We start from the raw sequence: 25,161 nt of genomic DNA, 5'->3' as shown, positions 1-25,161 counted from the left end.
TAGTTACTTGTAGTTAGGGCCGCGCCGTAGCTCAGGCGGCTAGTCGTAGGCTTCCAACCGCGGCGGCCCGGGTTCGATCCCGGGTCTGGTGCTGGGGCAGGTTTTCTCCGACTACTTCGGTTTCCCCTGCCAATCTTCATTCCACCAATTGCTCCACAATCACCTTCACCTATCATCTGGAGCCGGTAAAGTAGGCCAGAAGTACAAGGGACTTAGTCCCACCCCACTAGGAATAAAAAAATACTGTAGTTAACGTTCCTGGGCTCTTAGACTTACAGATACCGTTCTAGTGAGCTTCAGAACTCAATTCGCCTACGGCAGGTCGCATACAAATTGTATTCCAGCACTAAAACCATCCAAATCTCTTTGAAATTTCACATACATACAATTGTAATACACTACACTTCTCGAAAACACAAAGTTATGTTAAAATAAATAATAATGCTAATAATTAATGTCATAATATAGTGTAAATGCGTTTCTTTGCCCTGGTTTCTGTAAAAAAATTGCTACTAAATTGCTACAACGAGTTATGTACTCGGAGTAGCAATTTAGTAGGCAGTCAGTCAGTCAGTCAGCGGCAGGAGTGAGTCTGCAAGTCATCAAATAATAATGAGATTATGAGTTCCACGGGAATCTGAACTAAGTATCACTGTGCTGGAGAGACCAACAGCCATTTGCTCTACCTGATCCAAGCGAGTCAGTCTCGAGATACATTGTTAGCCGCCGCTACACAGCAACGATTGGTGAACAAACAGAAATCTACGTATTGTAATTTTGTATATATCGTGTAAATCATTGAGACTGTTATAGTTATTTCTAGTTATGAGCTACAAGTGTTCAATAAATCCAAATATCGATCCTAACCACGTGTTTATTCACTATCACGTGACAATATGAACTAGGTTTTATACAGTCTATAGAGTCGCTGCAATGAAATTTTCTAAAAGAGGCAGTTACTGTTTAATCGAGGTTGTGTGTCGGAAATTCATGTTGTATTTACATTTCCTGTATTGTTTCTAGTTCATTATTCTATCGGCCTATGGCACATATATGGCAAGGATCATAAACATGATTGCATCTACATTCATGTCCCCATTATCCGGCGTTAATTTTTCCCATGAAAAGTCGCCGATTAGGGCTTTGTTTTATAACGAACCCAGTTTCGATATTTGCATTGTTTTTCATTGCGGGTCCATAATTTCACTAATTACAGGTGCAGAAAGTGATGAAATACAATGAACATTATTAAGAATGCAGTACCATACAACCAGAAAGTCTGGCCACTGTGACTTGGTTTGCAAACACCACCAACGATGATCGTTTGTATATATGAATATATGGTGGGAGTATCGATGTATCGAATCGTCCATTAGTGGGACGTCGATTATCACAGGACGACTACATCATGTGTGTTTAAAGTGACAAGCCTTGCGTTTCTTGGGCGGAATCTGCTAAGAGCGGAGAGGTATAAAGACAGATGCATCGGGGGTAGAGTGTCGTGAGGGTGAAGCTGGGCGCTCAGTCCATGCGGTGTTCAAGTCTACAGTGCATAAGGTCTAGCATCTTATGCGCCTTCGCGGCGTGTTGTTTGTTGAGGGGTGCTCAGTCCATGCAGTGTTCAAGTCTACAGTGCATAAGGTCTAGCATCCTATGCGCCTTCGTGGCGTGTTGTTTGTTGAGGGGTGCTCAGTCCATGCAGTGTTCAAGTCTACAGTGCATAAGGTCTAGCATCCTATGCGCCTTCGTGGCGTGTTGTTTGTTGAGGGGTGCTCAGTCCATGCAGTGTTCAAGTCTACAGTGCATAAGGTCTAGCATCCTATGCGCCTTCGTGGCGTGTTGTTTGTTGAGGGGTGCTCAGTCCATGCAGTGTTCAAGTCTACAGTGCATAAGGTCTGTCATCCTGTGCGCCTTCGTGGCGTGTTGCTTGTTGAGTGAAGACACCAATCGTAGATGCTGATTGTTTCCAGGTTCTAAACCAGACATCGAACGCGCTACAATTGAAGAACGGGAGGGGACATTAATTTTCTGAACTACTGGCGCCCGGCACAGCATTTAACCCTTGTCACTCAGGGCGCAAAAACTGCGGGATAGCTACCTGAAAGACGAGGTTTCGATTCCTAATTTTATATAATATGAATTTCCGTAAATTGTGAAAGATCAAACGCTAATATAATTAATATCTAGTCGTGTTGGAATGTAGGGGCAAAATATACCCCAACACAGCCCGAAATTTTGTAACGTGATATATGAATTTAATAGGCTATTTGAGAAACACCCAACACTTACTGAATCCGAATTATCATAACTCTGACACAAAGTCCTAGAAATAAAAAACTTATTTAAAAAGCCTCAAGTGTTCTAAAACACTGACACCATGTACTGAGCTAGTCAAATTATAATATTTAATACCAAAATAAATTAAAGGATTATAATTAAAGGTAAAAAAGTACAAGGCTACCCCTGTAATAGGCCCTGAAGACCCCAAGGGGTGTGAGAGTTTGAGGCTCTCGTATCTTCTAGATAGTCTGCTCACAGGTGGCGGTAAGGTTGTCAGTCTTACGCCCCGGCCGGCCTTTTATCCCCAGGAAATTCCTGGTACTCATTTCTGTTAGAGACTGAGTCGAACCCAGGGCCATAGTGCGGCTGGAAGGATTAGGTCAATTGAAAAAATCCAATGACACATTGGAATTTGAACCCGCGACCTTCCGGCTTGCAGCATAGTGCCTCAACCAACTGCGCTACCGCGTACCCTCGGACTGATAATTAGAAATTCAGATATGACCAAATGTCGAGCTTATTAATAACTGTATCTTTTGACATAGTTTAATATTGTTAATATTTAACAACATAAGAGAGAAGATATAGTCGGAACGACTGCTCGCTTCTTGTAGTTATAAGTTTGTTCTAATAAATAAACATCAATGGTACACGGATAAGCGGCATCCGTAGTCTAGAGGTAACGTTCCCACCTCATGACTCGTAGTACGCGGGTTCAAATACCCGGCGGAGGTCGTCGAATTTTTAAGGGCGGAAAAATTCAGGGAACAAGTCCTCCGGGAGGGACTTTAAGCCGTGGGTCCCGTGTCGTAGCTTTACGGCACGTAAAAGAAACTCATATCTCCAAAGGAGGTCACTGAGCGGAATTACGGACGTTTCCCGCCCAACAGCAGTCTCTAATACCTCTGGTAGATGGGGGAAGCATTATAGATACCTCTCAGCTAGTAGAGCCGGTCTTGCTGGCTGGGCGGGACTGATGGTAAGCACCAATACCGGTAGGATATAGAGACTGGTAGAAATCATAGAGGGAAGCACAATGGACCAATACAGGTCTAAGTGCATGGGGAAACCCACCCTCTCCAATAACTAACTAACTAACTACACGGATAGGCCACAGGTCGGTGACCGAGAAATGAAATCATCTAGCGAAATTGTCGGTAGGTGCATAAAAGTAAGCTCGGGTGATATAGGCAGAATATTTAATAAACGCTTATGATGCAACACGCCCAATACGTATGCAAATCAAAATTATTACTGTATCACTTGAGGTTTTCACGGCGGCGACTATGAAGAGTGCCGTCTTCTGGGATGTGGCGTCGTGTTTCGCATAAATTGTCGCCTCCATCTTCAGGGTGAATAATCCGCGAGCGAGGAACCAGCGTGAGCATGAGGTTGCAGAGTCCTCTACTGCTCCATATCCTGAGCCAGATCAATCCAATCCATACCATCCCATCCTATGTCCCTAAGATCCATTTTAATATTGTTCACTCACCTACGTCTTGGTCTTACCAATAGTCTTTTTTCTTTTGGCTTTTCAATCAATATCCTATATGCATTTCACCTGGAAGTGACTTTATCTAAATCTGAAGGGTAGCCATAAGTAAAGAATTACGAGGGAGAGTCAGTAAGTAGGTAACAAATGGATATAAAACGTAAGACATGTGATAGGCGAACATAAAAAAGCACTTACTTCTCGACATATTCTTCACCAGCATTGATATATGTGGCCAAGCGCTTTACATGTGCGTCCAAACCCGCAGAATAGAAATCTTTTGACTGCTGTCCCAGCCATTTCCGCAACTCCGTTTCAACCTCTTCGTCGTAAACGAAAATTTTGTTACCCATTTGTGAACGACAGACACTTTCAAACATAAACAGAAACCTTTCTTTATGAATATCCTTTGCATTGAGTCTTTTGCCCACACAAAACGCACAACAGAACGCTGTTCTCCGGTCTTACACTGTTCAAGCACGGTCGTCATTTTGACTACTGAAACTAGCCTCTGAACATCCGCATGCGCGTCTGCTACCTAGACTGCCATGCAGCTGGACTATGCTGCTACCTAGTGACATACATATAGAACCTATTATGTCCATTGCAGCTGTTTTACTTCCATTTGTGTCCTATTTACTGACTCTTCCTCGTACGTACTCCTCACTTTGAGCAAAGCTGCGTGTTCGAAACAATAATTATGCCTAAGTCAAGCCTTTTCCCGACCTATATTAGTACAGTGAGACATCTTAAGATACTAAACAAAGCGAAAAATTTAAGGACTTTTTTTTAGATTATAAACAAAATAGGATAAGTAAAAGTGAAGTTCATAATACAATTATGAAAGCAAAGTTTTGAAATATCAGTTATCGCTCAGTTAAAAAGTATTATTATCCTCTGTGTCCCCCAAAACACTTAAGATTAGAATATAATGGACAGAACTATTAACAGTCTTTTTCTGTGAATGTGAAACCTTGTCCCTTACTTTCAGGGCAGAGCTTTATAACAATTCCTCTGGGATATCTGCATATCTGGAACTAACGAGGATGAAATAAACAACAGTTTGGAATATTACGTAATGGATGTGGTTTATCCAGGTTAGGATAGGCTGCGCATTTGTGCAGATAGATTTTGAAGGAAAATTCCCGGAATATTTCCGCTTGTGGAAGACCGAAAAGGAGAAAACAAGAAAGGTTGAAGACGTTCTTAGGAAGATTGTTGTGCATACCGGATATGCATGGAGCTGGTTCAGCCCGTGTTCAATAGCGGGCTTTAGTATTAGCGGTGCAGATCCTTAGACGTGTGCCACCACAGTTAGTTTGCAAGCTACATATCACCTAATGGGAGGACGAGTGTAAATGAAGAATTACAAAGGAGATCTACAGAAGGAGGGAGTAGTGATCAGTTTTAAAGTAGTATACCAGCATTTTTCTGAAGGGACTGAGGAAACCCACATTACTTAACGTTCAGAACAACTTTGCTCTGAAAGCGGGAGTGTCAGCCACTTGATCGTAACTTTCGATGGTACTCAATGTTTAAAAGTTGTAGTATAAATGAAGGTACATAATGAAAGGGTTTTGTAAACAACAATTTATTATAAAATTCTCTTTGTATTCCAATTTGTAACAACAAGGAAGTTAATGTATTTTGTCTCAATTAAATTCTTTGTTTCAGTTCTTTTGTGAGATGGTCTCCATCTGTCTAGAAACTCGAGCAGGAGCTCTCATCACAATCATATTTGGGCTGAAAGATATTCCAATATTTTTCTCTGACATTTTTTAGATTTTTCCGGCGTGAGCGCTATATGTAGCTTTGCCGGTACTGTCAATGGAGGAACTGGATGCTGAAAACACTCCTTTTCCTGTAGTAGTGCCGCTGCCACCCACCCCTGTCGAGCCGTCATCAGAGGAACCGATTCTCGATAGAAGTATGTTACCATCACCACCACCACACGCATCGCACCCTCCTCCGTGCCTGAAAAAACAAAACAAAGTTGCAGCGCACATCAGTATTGGTATGGGCTGACGGCGGGGTTAGAGAGCCATTAGCGCGAGTACTTCCTCTCTTCTTCATGCGTCCACACAGCTCTGGGACCCCTCTGCCTCTTTCCTTTCCAACAGGTACCGGGCTCTTCTCCTGGAGACAAAGCTTCCGAAGAGTGGAGCTGACAACTCATCTCAATCTAGTGCAGAGTTTAAGAATGTAACGAGCGCCACCTACACGCCCCCATACACAAAGCCTTAATTTCATTGAGCTTAGATAGTGGAGCAAATTTACCTTACCCCACACTTCGAAAGGAGGAACCAAATTCTTATAGTATATTCTCTGCAGGAGGTGATTATAATGGCGGTGTTTATTTGTCGGCATTTTATACATCTGCAACTACTGGATGAAGTTTGTTGCAATTTGGTTTAAAGGGTCTATTCTAAACGCTGCGAGGCAAATTCAGATTTCCTACAAATCGGTCCAGTACGTACTTTACTCTGCACGAAACCCAGTCGTAATTTACTGATATTCTCACAAAAATGGTTCATCATTCGAAAAATTGCTACGTCTCATAAAACCAGATGTCATTTAAAACTGGAAATTTTATTTGGAACATCTTTCTACATGGTGAACATTTACAGAAACACAAGAAAGTATGTCATCTGACTGTGCATGTTCTCTGGAATGTAACGGCTTGCAGTTAATTGAAATTCAACTGACTTCCTACCTACTTCATGTTGGATTTTTGACTGTCTTGCTGTTCGACCCTGCCAATGGGGACGACATGTTCCTCTGAAACACCGGTTGACTTTCAGCGGACTGCATGGCGTTGTATCCCAGAAGATACAACACTTCATAACAACTCTGTGAGAGCCTTGAATCCTACAACTCTCAATTGTTTTTAGCTCTATACCCATAGCTGAGTCAGGGAACACGAAGGGAACAACTATGTTTGTATTTTCAATAACTGAAATTCACAGACAATGGAGTTATCAAAATAACAAGAAATGCATTCGGAGAATATGTGTACACAGCAAGAGAACAACTTTATAATCCTTTTTAATGTTATTACTGGACATATTGCAATTTTATTCTCTCGCGGTACTCCCATGCAGTTTATTGTATACAGTGAGCATGCTTGCTGCAGTTAAATTCTTCAGTATCTTGTGAAATTAAATAAATTATTACGGAGATGACGTCTATAGAAGCTGAGTTTATGCAATTGTAACTTTGTTTGTATAGTGTTAATAATTAGCAGTGACTCACAACTTGTTGATCATCACCGTGCATCAGAACGTTTGCTTTGTTACAAAGCTTAACGAATGCCAAGGACAACCACTCGTTAGCGCGTAATGAACAGAGTCTGAAACGTGACCGGAACTGCCTTGTTCTGGTCAGTAAATCTGCTGCTTCTTCGACGTACGCTATTTCTGCTCGTAGTTGCTAGTTCCAGCGTTCCAAGGAATAACTTACACTTAAAACAACAAATGTTGAAAGCTTTTCGATTTCGGTCTCTACGCATTTTGTCATGGGGTACGCGATAGCGTAGTTGGTTGAGGTACTATGCTACAAGCCGGAAGGTCAGGGGTTTGAGTCCGATGATGTGGATTTTTTCATTTGACCTAATCCTTCCAGCTGCAGTATTGTCCTGGGGTCGCCTCAGCCTCTCACAGAAATGAGTATCAGGAATCTTCCTGGGGGGTAAAGGGCGTCCGGCCCGTAAGGCTGACAACTTTACCGCCATCTGTGAGCCGATGTGGGAACCTCGACCTCTCACAACCCTAGGGGTCTCCACGTCAAGTTACAGGGATAACTTTACCTTTTTTTTTTTATATATATATATATTTTGTCATAAGTTTTAATGTGCTAATGGTAGCTCTGCTCGTTTTCATCATAACTAGCAAGCACAGTAATTTCCATTAAACCGTTCTTACATTCTATTCTTACAGCCCATTCTTAAAGTTTTGTCTTCCCCCTTCCCTTCAATCGAATATAGATCAAACAGATCATGACGGAAGTCCTCAGTCTGTTACTTGTGAAGTTCAAGTCTCTTAAGAGAACTGGCACGTTTTGAACACGTCCAAATGTGAACACACTTATGTCACGTTTGCACTAGGCTTAGAGGCACTGTACGGAATATGCGTTTACATAATGCTTCAAATTAGAATGTATAAAACTATAATTTTGTCTCTGGTTCTGTATGGGTGTGAAACTTGGTCTCTGACATTAAGAGAAGAACATAGACTGAGGGTGTTTATGAAGAGGATTCTGAGAAAAATATATGGACCTAAGAGGGATGAAGTGATGAGAGGTTGGAGTAAACTGCATAATGAGGAGCTTCATAACTTGTACTCTTCCTCAAGTATAGTTTGCATGATCAAGTCAAGGATGATGAGATATACAGGGTATGCAGCACGCATAGGGAGAAGAGGAATTCATAGAGCATTTTGGTGTGAAAGCCAGAAGGAAAGAGGCCAATAGGAAGGCATAGATGTAGGTTGGAGGATAATATTAAAATGTATCTTAGAGAGACAGGTTGATGTGATATGGACTGGAGTGATCTGGCTGAGGATTGAGACCAGTAGAGGGCTCTTGTGCATATGGTAATAAAGCTTCGGGTCCCATGAAATATAGGGAAATTTTGAGTAGCTGAGCGACTGAGGGCTTCTCAAGAAGGGCTCAGCTCCACGGAATCAGCCAGTCATTACTTTACATCCCAACACGTGCAGTGGCTACTAGCTATACGAAAGCTTCTGTAGTAATAGTACGAAATAAAAGCCGCGCCATAGCTCAAGCGGTTAGTCGCTGGCTTCCCATCGCGGCGGCCCGGGTTCGATGCCGGGTATGGTCAAGTGGGATTTGTGGTGGATAAAGTGGCGCTGGGGCATGTTTTCTCCGAGTACTTCGGTTTCCCCTGCCAATCTTCATTCCACCAATTGTTCTACAATCAACCTCACCTATCGTCCGGGGCTGGTACAATAGGCCAGAAGTGGCCGCAGTACAAGGGACTTAGTCCCACCCCACTAGCAATGAGAAAATAGTACGAAATAACTCAGTGATATTACGGACAGCTTCATACACAACTGCAGACAAGAGAATGTCACCATATCCGCAACTGTGTAAGGTGCGCATAATTCTTCCTAGAAACCGGCAACTACTCCAGTGTATCTCAGGTTCACAGGGCCGTGAAACCTATACACAAACTCTAGCTACAAAAGAAAATTTGGACTTGTAGCTGCTTAAATAATCAGTCACAAAATGGCTACAGTGAGGAAAGAATCTATTTCGATATTTGTACTATGTTCGGAGAAATGCAAAATTAACTCTAAACAGGAAATATTATGGCCCACTCTGGGAACGAGGTAAGGAGACTCAGTCTGCATCCGTATTCTTTTTTCCTTGGCACTACAGCCCCAGTGAGCCTAGGCCTACCTCCATGAACTTCTCCGTTCACTTCGGTTTTTTCTAGATCTTACACATTCGGTAGGACTCCTTGGGCGGGTGATCAGCTCGTCGCAAGGCCTCTACCTGTACACAAACATAGAAAAACGCACACACACAAACTAAACATCCATGCCCAGAGTGGGATTCGAACCCACGATCCCGGTTTCCAAGCGAGCGAAGACAGTACATACCTGCATCCGTATACATCACAAAATTTAATCAAGATATGCTGATCCCTTTATTGCTGAAAATGAGAGCTTTAAACACTCCTTAGACCTGTACATTTAACCGTCAATTATGTCTGTGTGAGGCACACTGAGGGTCTTATGCATGAATATAGTTTGTCAAGTTCCACATCATTGAATTTAAATTGAATTTCTGGAACAAATATTATGTTTTTGGGCATTACACATCGCCTTGTCTCTATCTAAAAACCGTCCTGTTTATTTTCCAAACTACAGCTTTTCGGACACTGGATTCTGTCTCCGTCTTCAGGTAAAACCTACTCAGTTGGCCCAAATCGATAGAGCTAGAGCCTATTATCCGGAGATCGGGACGGGCTCTATCGATTGGGCTCAACTGAGTAGGTTTTACCTGAAGACGGAGAGAGAATCCAGTCTACGAAACGCTGTGGTTTGGAAAATAAACATGACGGTTTTTAGATAGAGACAAGGCGATGGATAATGCCCGAAAATATAATATTTGTACCAATGTCACAAACCTTGAGATTTTATTTGTATTTCTGGAGGTATGGATTTAGAACATATCACAAAGTTCAAAAGGAAAAGAAGATGACTCCATCTATTACAAATTTTGTACAAATTAAGATGTTTTCATTTATGTCTATATATTTAGAATTTGAAAAAGAGTAGTGTTTTTAATTATAAACTGAGGATGGTGGTTCTCATTAACTAGATCTGTAACCACCATTACAAAATCTGACATCTCGTTCATCAACCAAGCAATATAAAAGAACTCCGTGGCCTGTAGTCCGCAAGCGAACTATACCGACCGAGCGACCGCCGTTTGTCGGCGAAGTTACTGCCAACTTTTGTGGATAGAGGGTGTCACGTGATCAACGCAACGGATCACCACGACTGTAATCTCTGGTTTCTAGACCGGAGCCGCTATTTCCTTGAAATAGCTCCTCAATTATCCTCATGAGGCTTAGTGGACCCCGTTCCAGACCCACCACTTTTCAGAAAATTTGGTAGCGCCGGGAATCGAACCCTGGACCTCTGGATCTGTACGTAGGAAGTCTGACCACTAGACCACAGAGGCGGTCGACCAAGCAATAACTGCGGACAAAAAGGCAGCATTCAAGTACCGGAAGACACAGCCGTATTATCAGATCATCGTGTTAGTCACTTCTGAAAATGCAAATGCAGGAGCCTAATATTCAGATTCCAAGTTTAATGAGTTCACTTTTTGTGAACGAAACTTAGTCACAACAAAACTCACCCGATGCCTCCAAGGCCGCCTCCTAGACCCGCGCCGCTTTTACTCGAGCTAGAGGCTGAGCTCTGCGAGGAACTTCCACTTCCACCTCCGATTCCAGCATGGCCGAGTCCACCTGACCCATGGCCTCCATAACCACCTCCTCCAAGTCCACCGCCTCCCAGAAGTCCACCGCCGCCAAGTCCTCCCCCAGTAGCACCACTACCGCTTGAACTGCCAGAACTTGACTGACTTCCACTGCCACTGATGCCACCTCCTCCCAATCCAATTCCGCCTCCGCCATGTCCGCCACCTCCATGTAAACCTCCGGGTCCAAATCCACCAAGTCCTCCGTGTGCGCCACCAAGTCCTCCGTGTGCGCCACCGCCTCCAAATCCACCTGTTCCACCTAGTCCGTAACCTCCTCCTCCAAGCCCACCGCCGCCAAGTCCTCCCCCAGTAGCTCCGCTACCGCTTGAACTACCAGAACTTGACTGACTTCCACTGCCACTGATGCCACCTCCTCCCAATCCAATTCCACCACCTCCATGTAAACCTCCGGGTCCAAATCCACCAAGTCCTCCGTGTGCGCCACCAAGTCCTCCGTGTGCGCCACCGCCTCCAAATCCACCTGTTCCACCTAGTCCGTAACCTCCTCCTCCAAGCCCACCGCCGCCAAGTCCTCCCCCAGTAGCACCGCCACCGCTTGAACTGCCAGAACTTGACTGACTTCCACTGCCACTGATGCCACCTCCTCCCAGTCCAATTCCGCCTCCGCCATGTCCGCCACCTCCATGTAAACCTCCGGGTCCAAAGCCACCAAGTCCTCCGTGTGCGCCACCGCCTCCAAATCCACCTGTTCCACCTAGTCCGTAACCTCCTCCTCCAAGCCCACCGCCGCCAAGTCCTCCCCCAGTAGCACCGCTACCGCTTGAACTGCCAGAACTTGACTGACTTCCACTGCCACTGCTGCCACTTCCTCCCAGTCCAATTCCGCCTCCACCATGTCCGCCACCTCCATGTAAACCTCCGGGTCCAAATCCACCAAGTCCTCCGTGTGCGCCACCGACACCGCCTCCAAATCCACCTGTTCCACCTAGTCCGTAACCACCCCCACCCAAGCCTCCGGTTCCTCCGTGAGCGCCGCCTCCAAATCCACCAGTTCCAGGTCCTCCGAAACCACCCCCACCCAGGCCACCTCCGTGAATGCCAGTGGTACCGCCGCCAAACCCTCCACTTCCTGCATTGGCACCACTAGAGGCGCTTCCAAATCCACCACCTCCACTTCCTCCATAACCACCCCCAATCAAGCCATCTCCGCCTGCGTGGGTGCCACTCACGCCGCCTCCAAATCCTCCAGTTTTACCTCCACCAACGCCTCCAAATCCACCTCCCCCATGCCCGCCTCCAAATCCACCTCCTCCAAGTCCAGTATATTTTCCGCCTCCGCCTAATGCTCCTCCGAGAGATCCGCTGCTGGAGGAAGAGCTGCTCTTGCTTAAGCTGCTGCTCCCACTTCCGCCTCCACCGCCGCCACTGCTAGAGCTTGAGCTGCTGCTCTTACTGAAGCTGCCGCTCCCGCTACCGCCTGCGCTGCTCGAAGATGAAGAGCTGCTCTGACTGGACGAAAAGGAGCCACTAGGCCCTCCGAAGAAGAGTGCGCCCACTCCCGTGGGAGCCGGACTGCGCCGGAATCTGTTTTCCTTCCCAGTGACGCCCGTCTCAACTTTGCCGAGCTTCAACTTACCGGACTTGGACAGCAAGTATTCAAGGTCACCTAATGTTGACACAACAACAACTGGTTGCACTTGCCTCTCTACCCCGATGTACGGATTTCGAAAGTCAGAAGACGAGGCGATGACTTCTCTGTCATTGTCATACGGAGCTACTTCCACGAGACGGACATAACTTGCTACAGGTGCGGGGGGAGGGACTTCTTCAGTCGAGTCCTTCACTGCGTGTGGCAGGTAGTCGTTATCATCTGTAATTTATCAGATATTATTAATACGAATTACAATTTAAACCATGACAAGCCTTCTAGCATTGCTATGTAGTAACGCAACCATTACAATGAAAGCCAAAGACAAATTTGAAAACCACAGTTAAAAAAAAAAGATCGAGATAAGCCACAAAATAAACATAGATTATAAAACGGATAGAAACATTGAAGATATTATATAATCAATATTAACCAAAGCATTAGTAGAGAAAAAAAAGTCTCCGTTAACCCGAGAGAATGTGAACAAGTAGGCGCAGAAGAATTTCGAATTTTAAGAAAAGAGTATGCATCTCATGGAAGAATTCTTGGCACTGAAGACGGAATGGCGAAACGAGTGGCCTAGATCTTATTTATAATTTCAATCCTGTATTCTTGATGCTACGAACGTCATGAGCTCGACGAGACTTTACTTCGTATGGGAGGCGATTAGGAAAATATTAAAATGGAACTTAGAGAATTGAGATGGGAAGGCTTGAACTTCATTCAGTTACTCTGGAGGGGGGGGGCGTCAAGGGCGCTTGTGAACATGATAATGAACCTTCTTCCATAAATACTTGGTATTTTCTCTTTTTACTAGCTGATCGATTAGCTTCCGAAGATGAACCCTGCTTCAATGAGCTGGTTGGCTGCTTGATTGGTTAGTCACACACTTTGCTCTTATAGAATCGGAGGGCAATTTCCGGCAGAAGCAATGCATTCTTCCTCGTCTCCTACGGCTTCCATACCGGCCCTAAAACCCACTGAGCTGCCTATCCAATGGGTACCGGGAACAATTTACCCGCGGGTAAAAGGGGCCGGGGCATGAAACTAACCACTCACCTCCTTCTGGTGTCAATGTTAAGCATGAGTGGAGCTATAACTCCACTCCTCCATATGTCTCCAGGGAAAACAGTAACTTTATTATTATCACTGTCATTATCAGCGTCATCATCATTAAGTAAGGAGGCTGTTGAAGAAGTAAAACGCTCTAGAGGTGTGTGCGAGGTGCTCGGTTCGAAATTCGGCCTCTCGGCTACCTTTACTGAGGGCCGCGCCATAGCTCAAGCGGTTAGTCGCTGGCTTCCGATCGCGACGGCCCGGGTTCGATTCCGGATCTGGTCAAGTGGGATTTGTGGTGGACAAATTGGGGCTGGGGCAGGTTTTCTCCGAGTACTTCGGTTTCCCCTGCCAATCTTCATTCCACCAAATGCTCCATAATCACCCTCACCTGTCATCTTGGACTGGTACAATAGGCCAGAAGTGGCCGCAGTACAATGGACTTAATCTCACCCCACTAGAAATAAAAAAATACCTTTACTGAGGTTTACGTCTTTCCTAGTCTCTCGATGCAAATACCGGGACAGTACCTCGACTAGGTCACAATGGGTTATTTCCAATTTGACCTTCATCAGTCATCGTATTATTCGACAGCATACAGTTTAGACACTGGTAACGTCTTAATATAAGAGACCGTCACCAATAACTCTATAAACTCTGTGGAAGGAACCATCTGAGAAGATAACAGTCGCTCAGCTAGTCAGTAATCGTCTCCTTTTCGTGTGAAAACCAATGGCTCATTAAGTAAGATTTTCACAAGCGGCCTCCGTAGTCTAGGAGTAACGTTCCACCTCGTGACTCAAGGTACGCGGGATCAAACCCGGCGGAGGTCGTGGAATTTCTAAGGGCGGAAAAATTCAGGGAACAAGTCCTCCGGGAGGGACTTTAAGCCATGGGTCCCGTGTCGTAGCTTTACGGCACGTAAAAGAACCTCATGTGTCAAGGGGACCTCTGAGCCAAATTCAGGACATTTCCCGCCCAACAGTATTCTCTAACGCCTCTGGTAGATGGGGGAAGCATCGAGATACCGCTGAGCCAGTAGAGGCCGAACTCGCTGGCTGAGTCGGGACTGATGGCACGCACCAGTACCGGTAGGATATAGAGACTGGTAGAATATCACAGGGGGACGCATAATGGACCAATATCTGGACTAAGTGCATGGGGAAACCCACCCTCTCCAATAATAACAACAACAACAACAACAACAACAAGATTTTCACAGCGATGACTGAAGAATTCTGTCTTCTGGGATGTGGCGCTGTGTAGATCTTGTGTGAATCGACGTTTCGGAGGAGAGTATCGCCTCAATCTTCAGGGTAGAAAATTCCGCGAGCTAGGAACCAGCGATATTAGGTGGCTGCACCTAACACTGGTTCCTCGCTCGCGGAATTTTCTACCTTGATGATGGAGACGATACTCTCCTCCGAAACGTCGATTCACATAAGATCTACATGGCACCACATCTTAGAAGACCGAATTTCTTAAATGACTAATCATTTACTGCGTTTGCTAGACCTAACTACCGGATGTGAGCGAAATCGAATTCAGAACCCACAACCCTATTTTTTCTAATATTTGTTATCATCAATATCGTCGTCATATACTGACCGGATTTCAATAAAATGTGTTACTGAGTGGTTTGTACTACAAATTCATGGGCGAATTTAATATAGGATGGCCCAATATAATTTCATGTAGGGTTCATGACGTGACAAATAAATATACAATAGTCATACAAATATACACGAGACACACAGAATTATCACTTCACTAAATTCCACAAATTTTGTTAGGAATTTGTATTTCATGCAAGCTATAGCGAACAATTAATGTAGTACCAAGAAATGATCTTCTGACTGTGCAGCCTGAGGTCTATAGGAACACTGGATACGCAGCTGACTAACAAACTAACAAACAAACCAGCCAGCAAGCCAGCCAGGCAGCCAAATCTGTGGGTCAGGGTTTTTCTTGAGAAGTGAACAGGCTCTCAGCTATGCGGAAAATTTCCGTATTTTATGGAACCTGGTTGTTCGTTATCTTGTACATGAGAGCCTGCCCTTCGCACCCAGTCCGGACCAAATGAATACCGTTCGTATTTTCTCAAGCCCCGTCTCAATATCTTTGTTTCATCACATATCTGATACGAAGTCCATGCCCCACACATCCCATCTTTTTTATCTGATGATGCTTATAGTATTCGGAAATGGGGACAAATTAAGTGACATGCGCAGTTCTCTCTAACTTCCTGTTACTGTCTGGCTCTTGTATCTAAACATTCTCTTCAGCGTCCTCAAGCTATGTTTTCCCCTTATTGTGAAAGACTTAAAAACAACGGGAAAATTACATGTGTTTTTATAGTTTCATTCTTTCTCTTTTAGATTGCAGGCGATTAGACAGCATGCTGAATTGAATTGCAGCAATAATTTCATGAATTTAATTTTCCTTCTATTCATTCATGAATTTTTTTTTGTCGTTGTCAAATATGTGAACCCTGGCACGTCTGGGGAGGAATTTATTTTCTACCCTTATGTTACGATTCTTTCATCCATTCTGGTGACAGGACATGAATATATTGTGGCGTGCCGACAGAGAGTCGGAATGGTTGAGGAGATAATGGTTGATTTCCTAGGCAACGAGCATCGTTCCCGCTACAACGGCTAGGAATCAGTACACTAACAAACCTAAGCAACGAATTGTTCGAGGCAGTTGCATGACAACGACTAGCGTTTGCCTAGCAGCGGCGAAATTAAGCCTTCGACAAAGTATTCCGTATTCAGTCAAGTTATAACAGTCCAACGTCTGCCAGAGACCAGCAGAGTTTGTATTCGACTAAAACAGGGAAGAGTTCCTATCCGACAAGGGACCCAGAACAGTTGAGCTCCGAGCAGAAGACATTTCACCAAGACAGCGGTGCAAGGCCGCGCCATAGTTCAAGCTGTTAGTCGCTGGCTTACCACCGCGGCGGCTCGGGTTCGATCCCGGATCTGGTCAAGCGGGATTTGTGGAGGAGAAAGTGACGCTGGGGAGGGTTTTCTCCGAGTACTTCGGTTTCCCCTGCCAATCTTCATTCCACCAAATTCTCCATCATCATAATCACCCGGGGTAGGTACAAGAGGCCAATCAGTGGCCGCTGTGCTGAGTGGACCCAGTTGGACACCACCCCCCACTAAACGAATTAAAAAAAAAAGGTTTGAAGGGCGATAAACGGAGAATAACTGCACGTGTGAGTGTAAAAGTGACTGTCCGAGAACCCACACAATTTCTTGTCGCGTTGCCTAGCAAACACGGAACAATATACTTAGTTTATTTCTGCTTTTGCTTATATGCAGAACAGTTTCTTTATGAGATATATATTTTCGCCCAGTGAATTAACTCAATGAGCACAGACCAGAAGTTCATATATCCCATTCACATACAAACACCCTCCATTTTGGGGACATTCCTAGTGACATAATAGGTTTATATACATGTATATACATTAAGTTATTGTTATTTTTTTATTTTTTTTTTACTTGATGGGGTGGGACTGAGTCTACTTGGTACTGCGGCCACTTCTGGCCTATTGTACCAGCCCCAGATGATAGGTGAGGGTGATTGTGGAGCAATTGGTGGTATAAAGATTGGCAGGGGAAACCGAGGTACTTGGAGAAAAATTGCCCCAGCGCCACTTTGTCCACCACAAATCACACTTGACCAGACCCGGGATCGAAACCGGGTCGCCGCGGTGGGAAGCCAGCGGCTAACAGCTTGAGCTACGGCACGGCATACAATAAGTTAACAGTAAGGTGAAATGGTTAGGGTTATTAAGGTGAAGTGTGAACAAACTGAATGTCAAGAACTGTGTTCAAGAATTTGTTAAATAAATAACCTTTCACTTTGAAAATGGCTACAGAAATTCGGAGATCTAGTTTCTTATGCCATATCATAGCTCAGGAGGTTAGTCAGCTGCTTCCAAACTCGGCGGCTTGGGATCGATCCCAGGTCAGCTTATGGGGGATTTCTTGTGTAAAAAATTGCATTGGGGCAGGTTTTCTCACAGTACTTGAGCTTCCTTTGCCAATTCTCATTCCACCAAATGTTCTATATACATTAATCATCCCATCATCGACCCTGTGTAGTTTAGGCTCGATACTGACACAGTCGTTGAACAATAAATTTGAATTAAACACATTACTTTTCTGACTCAGTTGTTTTACGGAACAGTGCAGTGTGCATACAGCATTTTCGTCATGGTTTGTAGCATTGAAGTGGATTAGTCTCGCTCTACCCAATGTTGCTACATTTTATTCCATCTTTTACAGGTTTGTGCCGGTCACAGTGGCTGCACGGTCTAAGGCATGAACAGTCTTCGCCCGCTCGAACGCTGGGGTCATGGGTTCGAATCCCACTCAAGGCATCAATGTCTGTATGCGTTTATTCTGTGTTTGTGTTGTTCTGTGTAGAGATAGATGATTTAGGATGGGCTGATCCGCCGCCCAAGAAGCCCTATCGACTCTGTATAGGATTAAGAAAACGAAAAATCTGCCAAGGCCCAACAAAGGGCTGTAGAGCCAAAATATAGAAATTTGTTCAGGAAAGAACTTTCTCGCACGAATTTTGTCATTTAATCATTTGTACACAATGACGAACAGAATATTTCAGGAAAGAGCTAGAACTTTACAATATCAATAGTAATTTCTGGAATAATTCAGCACCAAAACGACACAAAAGCACAATGTAGAGCGATATATAGACTATGCTCTGGATGGGATTCGAATTGTCAATCGAGAGAACCTTGGAATATACAGGCATAGCGTCTGTGCAGTTCTAGTAGTAATAATCACGATAACTGAGTGACGGAGATTGAACTCGGGTAATGCTTGCTACCATTCAGTCCAGAACCTTTTGTCTTCTCGTCTGTTGTCCAAAAACATAAAAATTAGAATATACAAAACTATAATTTTGCCTGTGGTTCTGTATGGGTGTGAAACTTTGTCTCTGACTTTAAGGGAGAACATAGACTGGGGCTCTTCGAGAACAGGGTGTTGAGAATATTTGGACCGAAGAGAGATGAAGTGACAGGAGGTTGGAGAAAACTGCATAATGAGGAGCGTCATAACTTGTACTCTTCTCCAAGTATAATTAGAATGATCAAATCAAGGAGGATGAGGTGGGCGGGGCATGTAGCACGAATGGGTGAGACGAGGAATGCGTATAGGATATTGTTGGGGAAGCCAGAAGGAACTCTTTCCTTCCACAGGGAAGACCAAGGCGTAGGTGGGTGGACAATATTAAATGGATCTTAGAGAGATAGGATGGGATGGTATGGATTGGTCTGGCTCAGGATAGGGACCAGTGGAGGGTTCTTGTGAACACGGTAATGAACCTTCGGGTTCCATAAAATGCTGGGAGATTGTTGAGTAGCTGCAGACTTGGCGGCTTCTCAAGAAGGGCTCAGCTCCATGAGTAAGTAAGTGAGTGAGTGGCGAATTGGAAAGGTAAGGATCTGGACTTCAGGGAGCACAGCGATGTTTATTTTACAAGTAATCATCAAGTTAAAAATATTTATGGGGGTGCTTCTATCCTCCTGGGACCATTTGCCAGGAACATACGCCTATCTGTTGGGAACAGAAATGATCACCCACTTCCATCTAGTTCTGCTGTTAATGTCTTTGCTCTGGTTCTTATTTTCTCATATATACTCGTACAGTGAGTGGCACTTGGCAGCGCGGTTGAGGCACTATGATATAAGCCGGAAGGTCGCGAGTTCGATTCCCGATATGGTCATTGGATTTTTCAAATAACCTAATCCTTCCAGCCCCACTATGGCCCTGGAGTCGACTCAGCCTCTAAAAAAATGAGTACCAGGAATCTTCCTGTGGGCTCAGGGCCACAGGAGCTTAAGGCTAACCTCGGCGCCATCTGTGAGCCGATTGTCTAGAGCAGGCGTGTCAAACTCAACTTGTACAGAGGGCCACCTCAGCCCTATAAATAATAGTCCAGGGCCGCACTTAAAAATAGAAATATATATTAGATTTTGATACAAGGAAATTTAATTCTATTCATTATTTAGGAATAATTTCAATATAATTACCTAAAGTGGAACACTTATATTTTGCCCACAAATCAAACATATAATTTTACCTTCTATTTCACAACAGAAATAAGCGATTTCCCATTTTTCTTGAAAAACACGGCGCTCACTTTCAATAGTTCTTTTTTTGCTACTTGAATTTTTTGAAAGCGACATTGCCCTTTAAAAGTTACTGTACATATACAAGAAAACTCGTAGTTGATAATTTAATGTTTAATTATAACCTTTATACGTTCATCACAATGTAACATCAGCACCTGTCGCTGTGTGAAAATAAACTGAATGACAATGTACAAGAGACTACCGGATTAGTAGGAAGGTGTATTTTGTCTCAATATTCATAAAAGTGAAGGTTTTCTAGCAGCCCATTAGACAATGGCTGGGGGTTGCAAGCTAGTTTTGAAGGTAGAAATCCCTTGCACTTGTGTGTCAGTTGCCACCCTCCTTCCATTCTTACTACGCCTCCAAAAGTGATTCTTGGAAATATTTGGGGTGGTGAGGCTGTGCGGATTTTAGTGCCTTAACCTTCTGAAATAAAATAGTTTGTTCTTCACGAACTTTACAAACCGTTAGTTGGACAAACCCTTCTGCAATTCTCAGAATCACTTTTCCTGCAGCCTGCTAATTTATGTCTGCGTGAGACTTCTTGTCTTCTGGTCTGTTGGAAAATTGTCTTTACAAAAAATATTTCTACTAAAATGTTAGTATTGATTTTAATATCAATTAGCTCTAAAAGTTGAGGGGCCGCACTTTGTGGCTATGGGGGCCGCATGTTTGACACGGCTGGTCTAGAGAATGTGGAAGCCCCAACGTCTCACAACCCTGTGGGCCTCCACGGACCCTTACAGGGATAGCTTTACCTTTTATCATGTTGTCGCGTGTTTGCTAGGCAACGCGACAAGAAATTTGTGCGGGTTCTCGGATTTGAATGAATATTTATTGGACAGTCCCTTTTACACTCACAAGTACAGTTGTTCCACTTATAACACATCAAACGTTTCCTCTTCACTATTGCAATTACTCACACCGCTGATCTTGTTGAAGTGTCTTCTGCTTGGAGCTCAACTGTCCTTATAGGATAAGAACTCACTCCTGCAAAAGTCGAATACAAACTCTTCTGTTATAGTGGGATAAGAACTCTGCTGGTCTCTTGCCGAATAGAAAGTGTTATATCATGCAGTCGGATTGAATAGGAAACACCTTGTCTAAGGGTTAAATTCGCCCGCTGGTATACGAACGCTGTTTAAAACAGTTGGTTGTTTGGATATTGCTAGCTGTTGTATAGCAATGGATGCGTTCTGATTGCTAGTCGTTGTCGCGGTAACGTTGGTCGTTGCCTAGGAAATCAACCTTGACCTCACTAGTATTCCGGCTTTCTCGCGGCACGCCACAATATTTACAGTACGTAGCGTATTTGTGGGAATATTCTGATCGTGGCAAATAAAACGATCTCCACATTTTCACGAATTTACATGTCTTAACACCTTGATTACTAAAACGTGATCTTTATGGTACATTGTCTGTTTCTGTCACTATGTATGCATTTTACGTATAGATTGAACATCGCTAGCGTCTGAAATGTTGAACGAAATTTGTTCCTATTCGCAATTCAAGAACTTTTTCATCCTATGTTGGTATCCGATGAATCTGAACATTCAAGCTCCAAAATTAGGGGCCCTTCAAATGGGCCCAAAATATAAACCGGCAATTTTTTTAGAAAAGGACTCGAAATCACATTGTTGAAACTCAGTAAGTTTAACCTCCTAAATTCTGAAGAAGTTTTAGGCGTCTCATTAAAAAATTCTACAGGTTGGACGACGGTAATCAAAATCAACGAAATCCCAGCAGTCCAAACTGACATACAGTACCGACATTAAAAGCAAATCCTTACCTCCGAAAATTACAAATTTGTATTTTACTTCCTTTCAATAAAAGTGAATTCTTGTGAAATATGATATTATGGCGATGTGTTAATGGATCTGTGTGGTGAAAATGTACCCCGGTTACAGCTCACCCAGAAACCAATGTGTTGTCAAATTTCCGCTGGTTCTGGATGCATTGTTGTATTATTTATATACAAAATATGCCCATACATTTTTGAATAATTAATTCTACTATTTTTTTTAATCCAGCAACCTGAACGATTCGATAGTTCAGTACACCAGAGCTTTAATTATTTTGGTTTATAGAGGTTTTACTGTATTTCCTACAGGTTTGAATACGATTATTATATCAGATACCAACGAAATTAAATTCATCGTTTTATTTCCGTTATCTTAAAGGGAGTAGAGACATTTTTCTGATTTCGGCAAAGAAAATACAACGAGGAGAGAACTTGGCAAAACTTTAACCTTTCACAGCGGTAGATATTAAATTCAAATTTTCTGGTTGTGAAGGCGACTCATTCAAGAAGAGCAAAGTCTCAACAAAACAGCTTACTGCTTTTTTGTCCTTAATCCTCAGTTTCTTAACAACGGGGCTCAGAAGAGGCACTATATGGGATACAAGGATTAAACAGTCGACAAGTTTTCGAGAACTGAACGTACCTGAAATTGGTGTAGATGTCCTTGCGCCAGCATCCAGTGCCGAGCACGCCACAAGTGGCAGAAGACACAGCCACAGCACGGCTGTTGTCATGGTTACCGTGCCACATTGAGTGGACGGATGCTCATTCACTCACTTATATACGCTGAGCAGAATACTAATGAGTGGCTCAGAAGGGCAGGTAGGGACGTCCAGTTGGCGAGCAGGTCTGGACCTCCTGAATGCAACAGCGACATACACTGATTCTCAGAACTTATCTCAAATCTGATTAGCAGATTTACAGGAAAATGTTCAGTGTCGAACAGCTGGTTATGTAATGGATTTCAAAGATGTCTGTGATTTCCACAAGCACTGGATTTAAAGATGTGTAGTTCATTCTTCTCCTGATCACGACGTTCTGACCGGCTGTGGGCACTAGCCTTCTAAACAAGGTGTTACGAAGTAAAGCGACATGAGCGTGAGACTGACCACTCTAGTTTATCGAATGCCAAGGTTAAGAATGTGTGTAGTTCTTTTTCTCTCCTCCCAGTAACTATCTTTTCGTCACGATACTTGGACCCAGCGGCAACTTGACATTACCGTGGAGGTATTTTTGTCGAAAGGTGACTGATATATTCATCCGATTCTGCTGCTTTTGAGCCCTGCTTTGAAACATCCTAATCCAATTCACTTTACCACAGTCTCTTCTTCTAACATAATTTTTAATGTTATCTTTTGTAGACGAGATTGGAGCTTGTTTAGAGGCGCATCAGCTTCGTTGGAATATTGTCATTGATTCTCTTAAAATTTAACCTCGGAGTCCAGGTCGCGGAAGATAGGACGCTGGCAGTAGACATTGGTCTCTTTGGGCTTCGCTGCTGTAGCTGAGAAGGCCAATCCGGCAGAAATATAACTGACTAATGAAGCAACGATTTCGTACTCCGAGTTCGGGGGGTTGGAATGTGTGAAGCTGAAGTGGAAATTTTCTAAGCTGTTTGCTATTCTGATTTGGGGTGTCATGAACCGTAGATGCCGTTTGCAGCCGTTACATTGTTAACTAAATAATAGAGAAAATTATTGATTACTTTTCTCACTGACCGATAGCTCATTTAGTGAGCTATAGTGCACGGCCGACTGGACAGCGAAGTTCAAACGTAAGAAATCTCTGAACTACCAGAGCTAGAGTAATCAGACCCAGGTAAAAGCTAAAGCTGTCCCTGTGCTTAACTAATTAAGCACTACACCATGAAGACGTATGGGGGAGTGAATGTATAGACCCACGTTTTCTTAACCTCGGCACTAGTTGGAGGTGAGTTGTCATCTTCACACTCCGGCCGCTTTACCCCTGGTACCCAATGGATGGAAGGCTGGGTGGGCCCCAGAGCCGGTCTGGACGACGTGGGGAACAGATTTCTTTATTCTACCGGGACTCGAACTCCGACCTCTCAGTCGTACTGACAGTAGCCAGTCGCTATACCAATTACGCTAGTATATTCTTAAGTTTATGAAGAGGTTTTCCTTAAAAACAACTGTAATTTCTTGTGTAAAGTAAAGAGGAAAATGGGACTGTCTTGATTATAACAGGAATCAGTAATGAACAGTACGGAACGAATAGAAAAGGGACGTATTATTTTACGTTTTGTGCAAAGCACAAAACACGATGAGTTGGTGAGGAAATTTGTCCTGATAATGGGGGTTTGTAGTAACAATAGCCACATTTCTTAAGGACAAAGGGGCGAGTGAACCAGTAAATAAAGCAGTACTGGCAAGCCATAATGAATATACGAGTATTATCCTTGTCGGATTGACTCTGCCTATCGAATAAATAAACAACCAATATAAAAATACATCATTTTCCTCAATTGTCGAGGTCTTATACTGAAAAAACTAAAACATACTTTTCAGGTAGATTGAGGTGTTATGACGGACACTAAAAAACTTCTACAGCATAGTCAATTATATTTTACATAATAAGTGGGATATTTTTATACGTGTGCAGACAAGTGGGAGAAAGTTTCATTGAACTATTATAGATAAAACAAACCCCATTATTTTTGCATATATTCGAGAAAACATTGTTGATTTTTTGTATTTTTTGCCTCTCTTTTGCAGACAGTTATAAATTAACGAATATTTAAATCAGGTAATGTACATAAAATATAATGATTCATTTTCAATTATCTGATCTGATTAATAATCTGAAGGGCACCCATTTAGCCTTAGTATCCAGCTGCTCAGTTTAGAAGGTGCAGTACAGCCTGATGTACTTTCTCACGGCCTTGTAGCGTACCATTTTTGTGCGGGCCTTGAATGTAGGCTTTTGTCAAACGTCATACAACGGTACTTTACGTTCCATACATAGTCGAGCGCCTGTCCGTGTAGCGGAATTCGATTATTTGGTTATTTCATTTCAATTGAGAGCATTTTGCTCTATGCACCTTGACATCAATGGCAGAGGAAGCGGTGGAGTTGGGTGCGCTGGAGAGATGCGAGCAGACGGGAGAGTTGGTGGCACGAATGACCAGAGGGAGGACAGATGAGCCTGGAGAACAGGCTGGAAGGGGAACTCAGTCACATGGATGTCAGCGTCCTGAAAAGGCAATGCATAACGAGCCTAATAGCCTGGACAGGGAATGCTACCACAAGAATTCTGTGAAGAATACTTCTACCTTACTAAGTTTCCGTTACTTGCTTCGGTGGAAGCTATCCTTACTTGGGATGCAGCTAGTCTCAGCCGCCTCTCGTCTTGACTATCCGGAGAAGTTAGTCGTAGCGAGGTGCATCATCAGCTCGGTGTTTCGCATCCAGTTTCAAAGCATCAGGAAAGTATCACAATTATCGTCCAACCTCTCTTCCCCTCAGGTAGAAAGCCCAAGAAGGCACGAGTCTCGCTGTACATCACAGTCTGGTAACGAACTCAGACACGAGTCGGCCGATGAAGGCAGTCGAAATCGTCGAAATGTATCCTGAGCCATGTGTGCGGTTCCTTCTGCTTGCCACTTCCTTCTTGCTTACACTTCGAGTCACAAGATGAAGGCAATACGTTCTTCAGAAAGGTCGATAAAATCGTATCACACTACACGGTGATACATCTCTGAAGATAGTTATGTT

General features: G+C 43.6%; 1 protein-coding gene across 2 annotated transcripts; it reads right to left on the bottom strand.

The window, feature by feature from the left end:
• Positions 1–5,339: 5,339 nt before the first annotated feature.
• LOC111867941 (glycine-rich cell wall structural protein 1) lies at positions 5,340–22,196 on the bottom strand. Of its 2 annotated transcripts, XM_023858180.2 has the most exons (4): positions 22,074–22,196; positions 11,184–12,620; positions 10,664–10,952; positions 5,340–5,746 (listed from the first exon to the last, which is right to left on the bottom strand). In XM_023858180.2, the coding sequence occupies exons 1-4, from the start codon at positions 22,162–22,164 to the stop codon at positions 5,551–5,553; spliced, it is 2,013 nt and encodes a 670-aa protein (XP_023713948.1). In that variant the 5' UTR covers positions 22,165–22,196; the 3' UTR covers positions 5,340–5,550. The 2 variants fall into 2 exon arrangements, with proteins under 2 accessions (XP_023713948.1, XP_023713947.1); XM_023858179.2 differs by having other exon boundaries at positions 10,664–12,620.
• Between the last annotated feature and the right edge of the window lie 2,965 nt (positions 22,197–25,161).

The sequence above is a fragment of the Cryptotermes secundus genome, unplaced genomic scaffold (assembly GCF_002891405.2).
Source record: "Cryptotermes secundus unplaced genomic scaffold, Csec_1.0 scaffold267, whole genome shotgun sequence".
Lineage (NCBI taxonomy): Eukaryota > Metazoa > Arthropoda > Insecta > Blattodea > Kalotermitidae > Cryptotermes > Cryptotermes secundus.
This window is presented reverse-complemented; position numbering and strand designations above follow the sequence as displayed.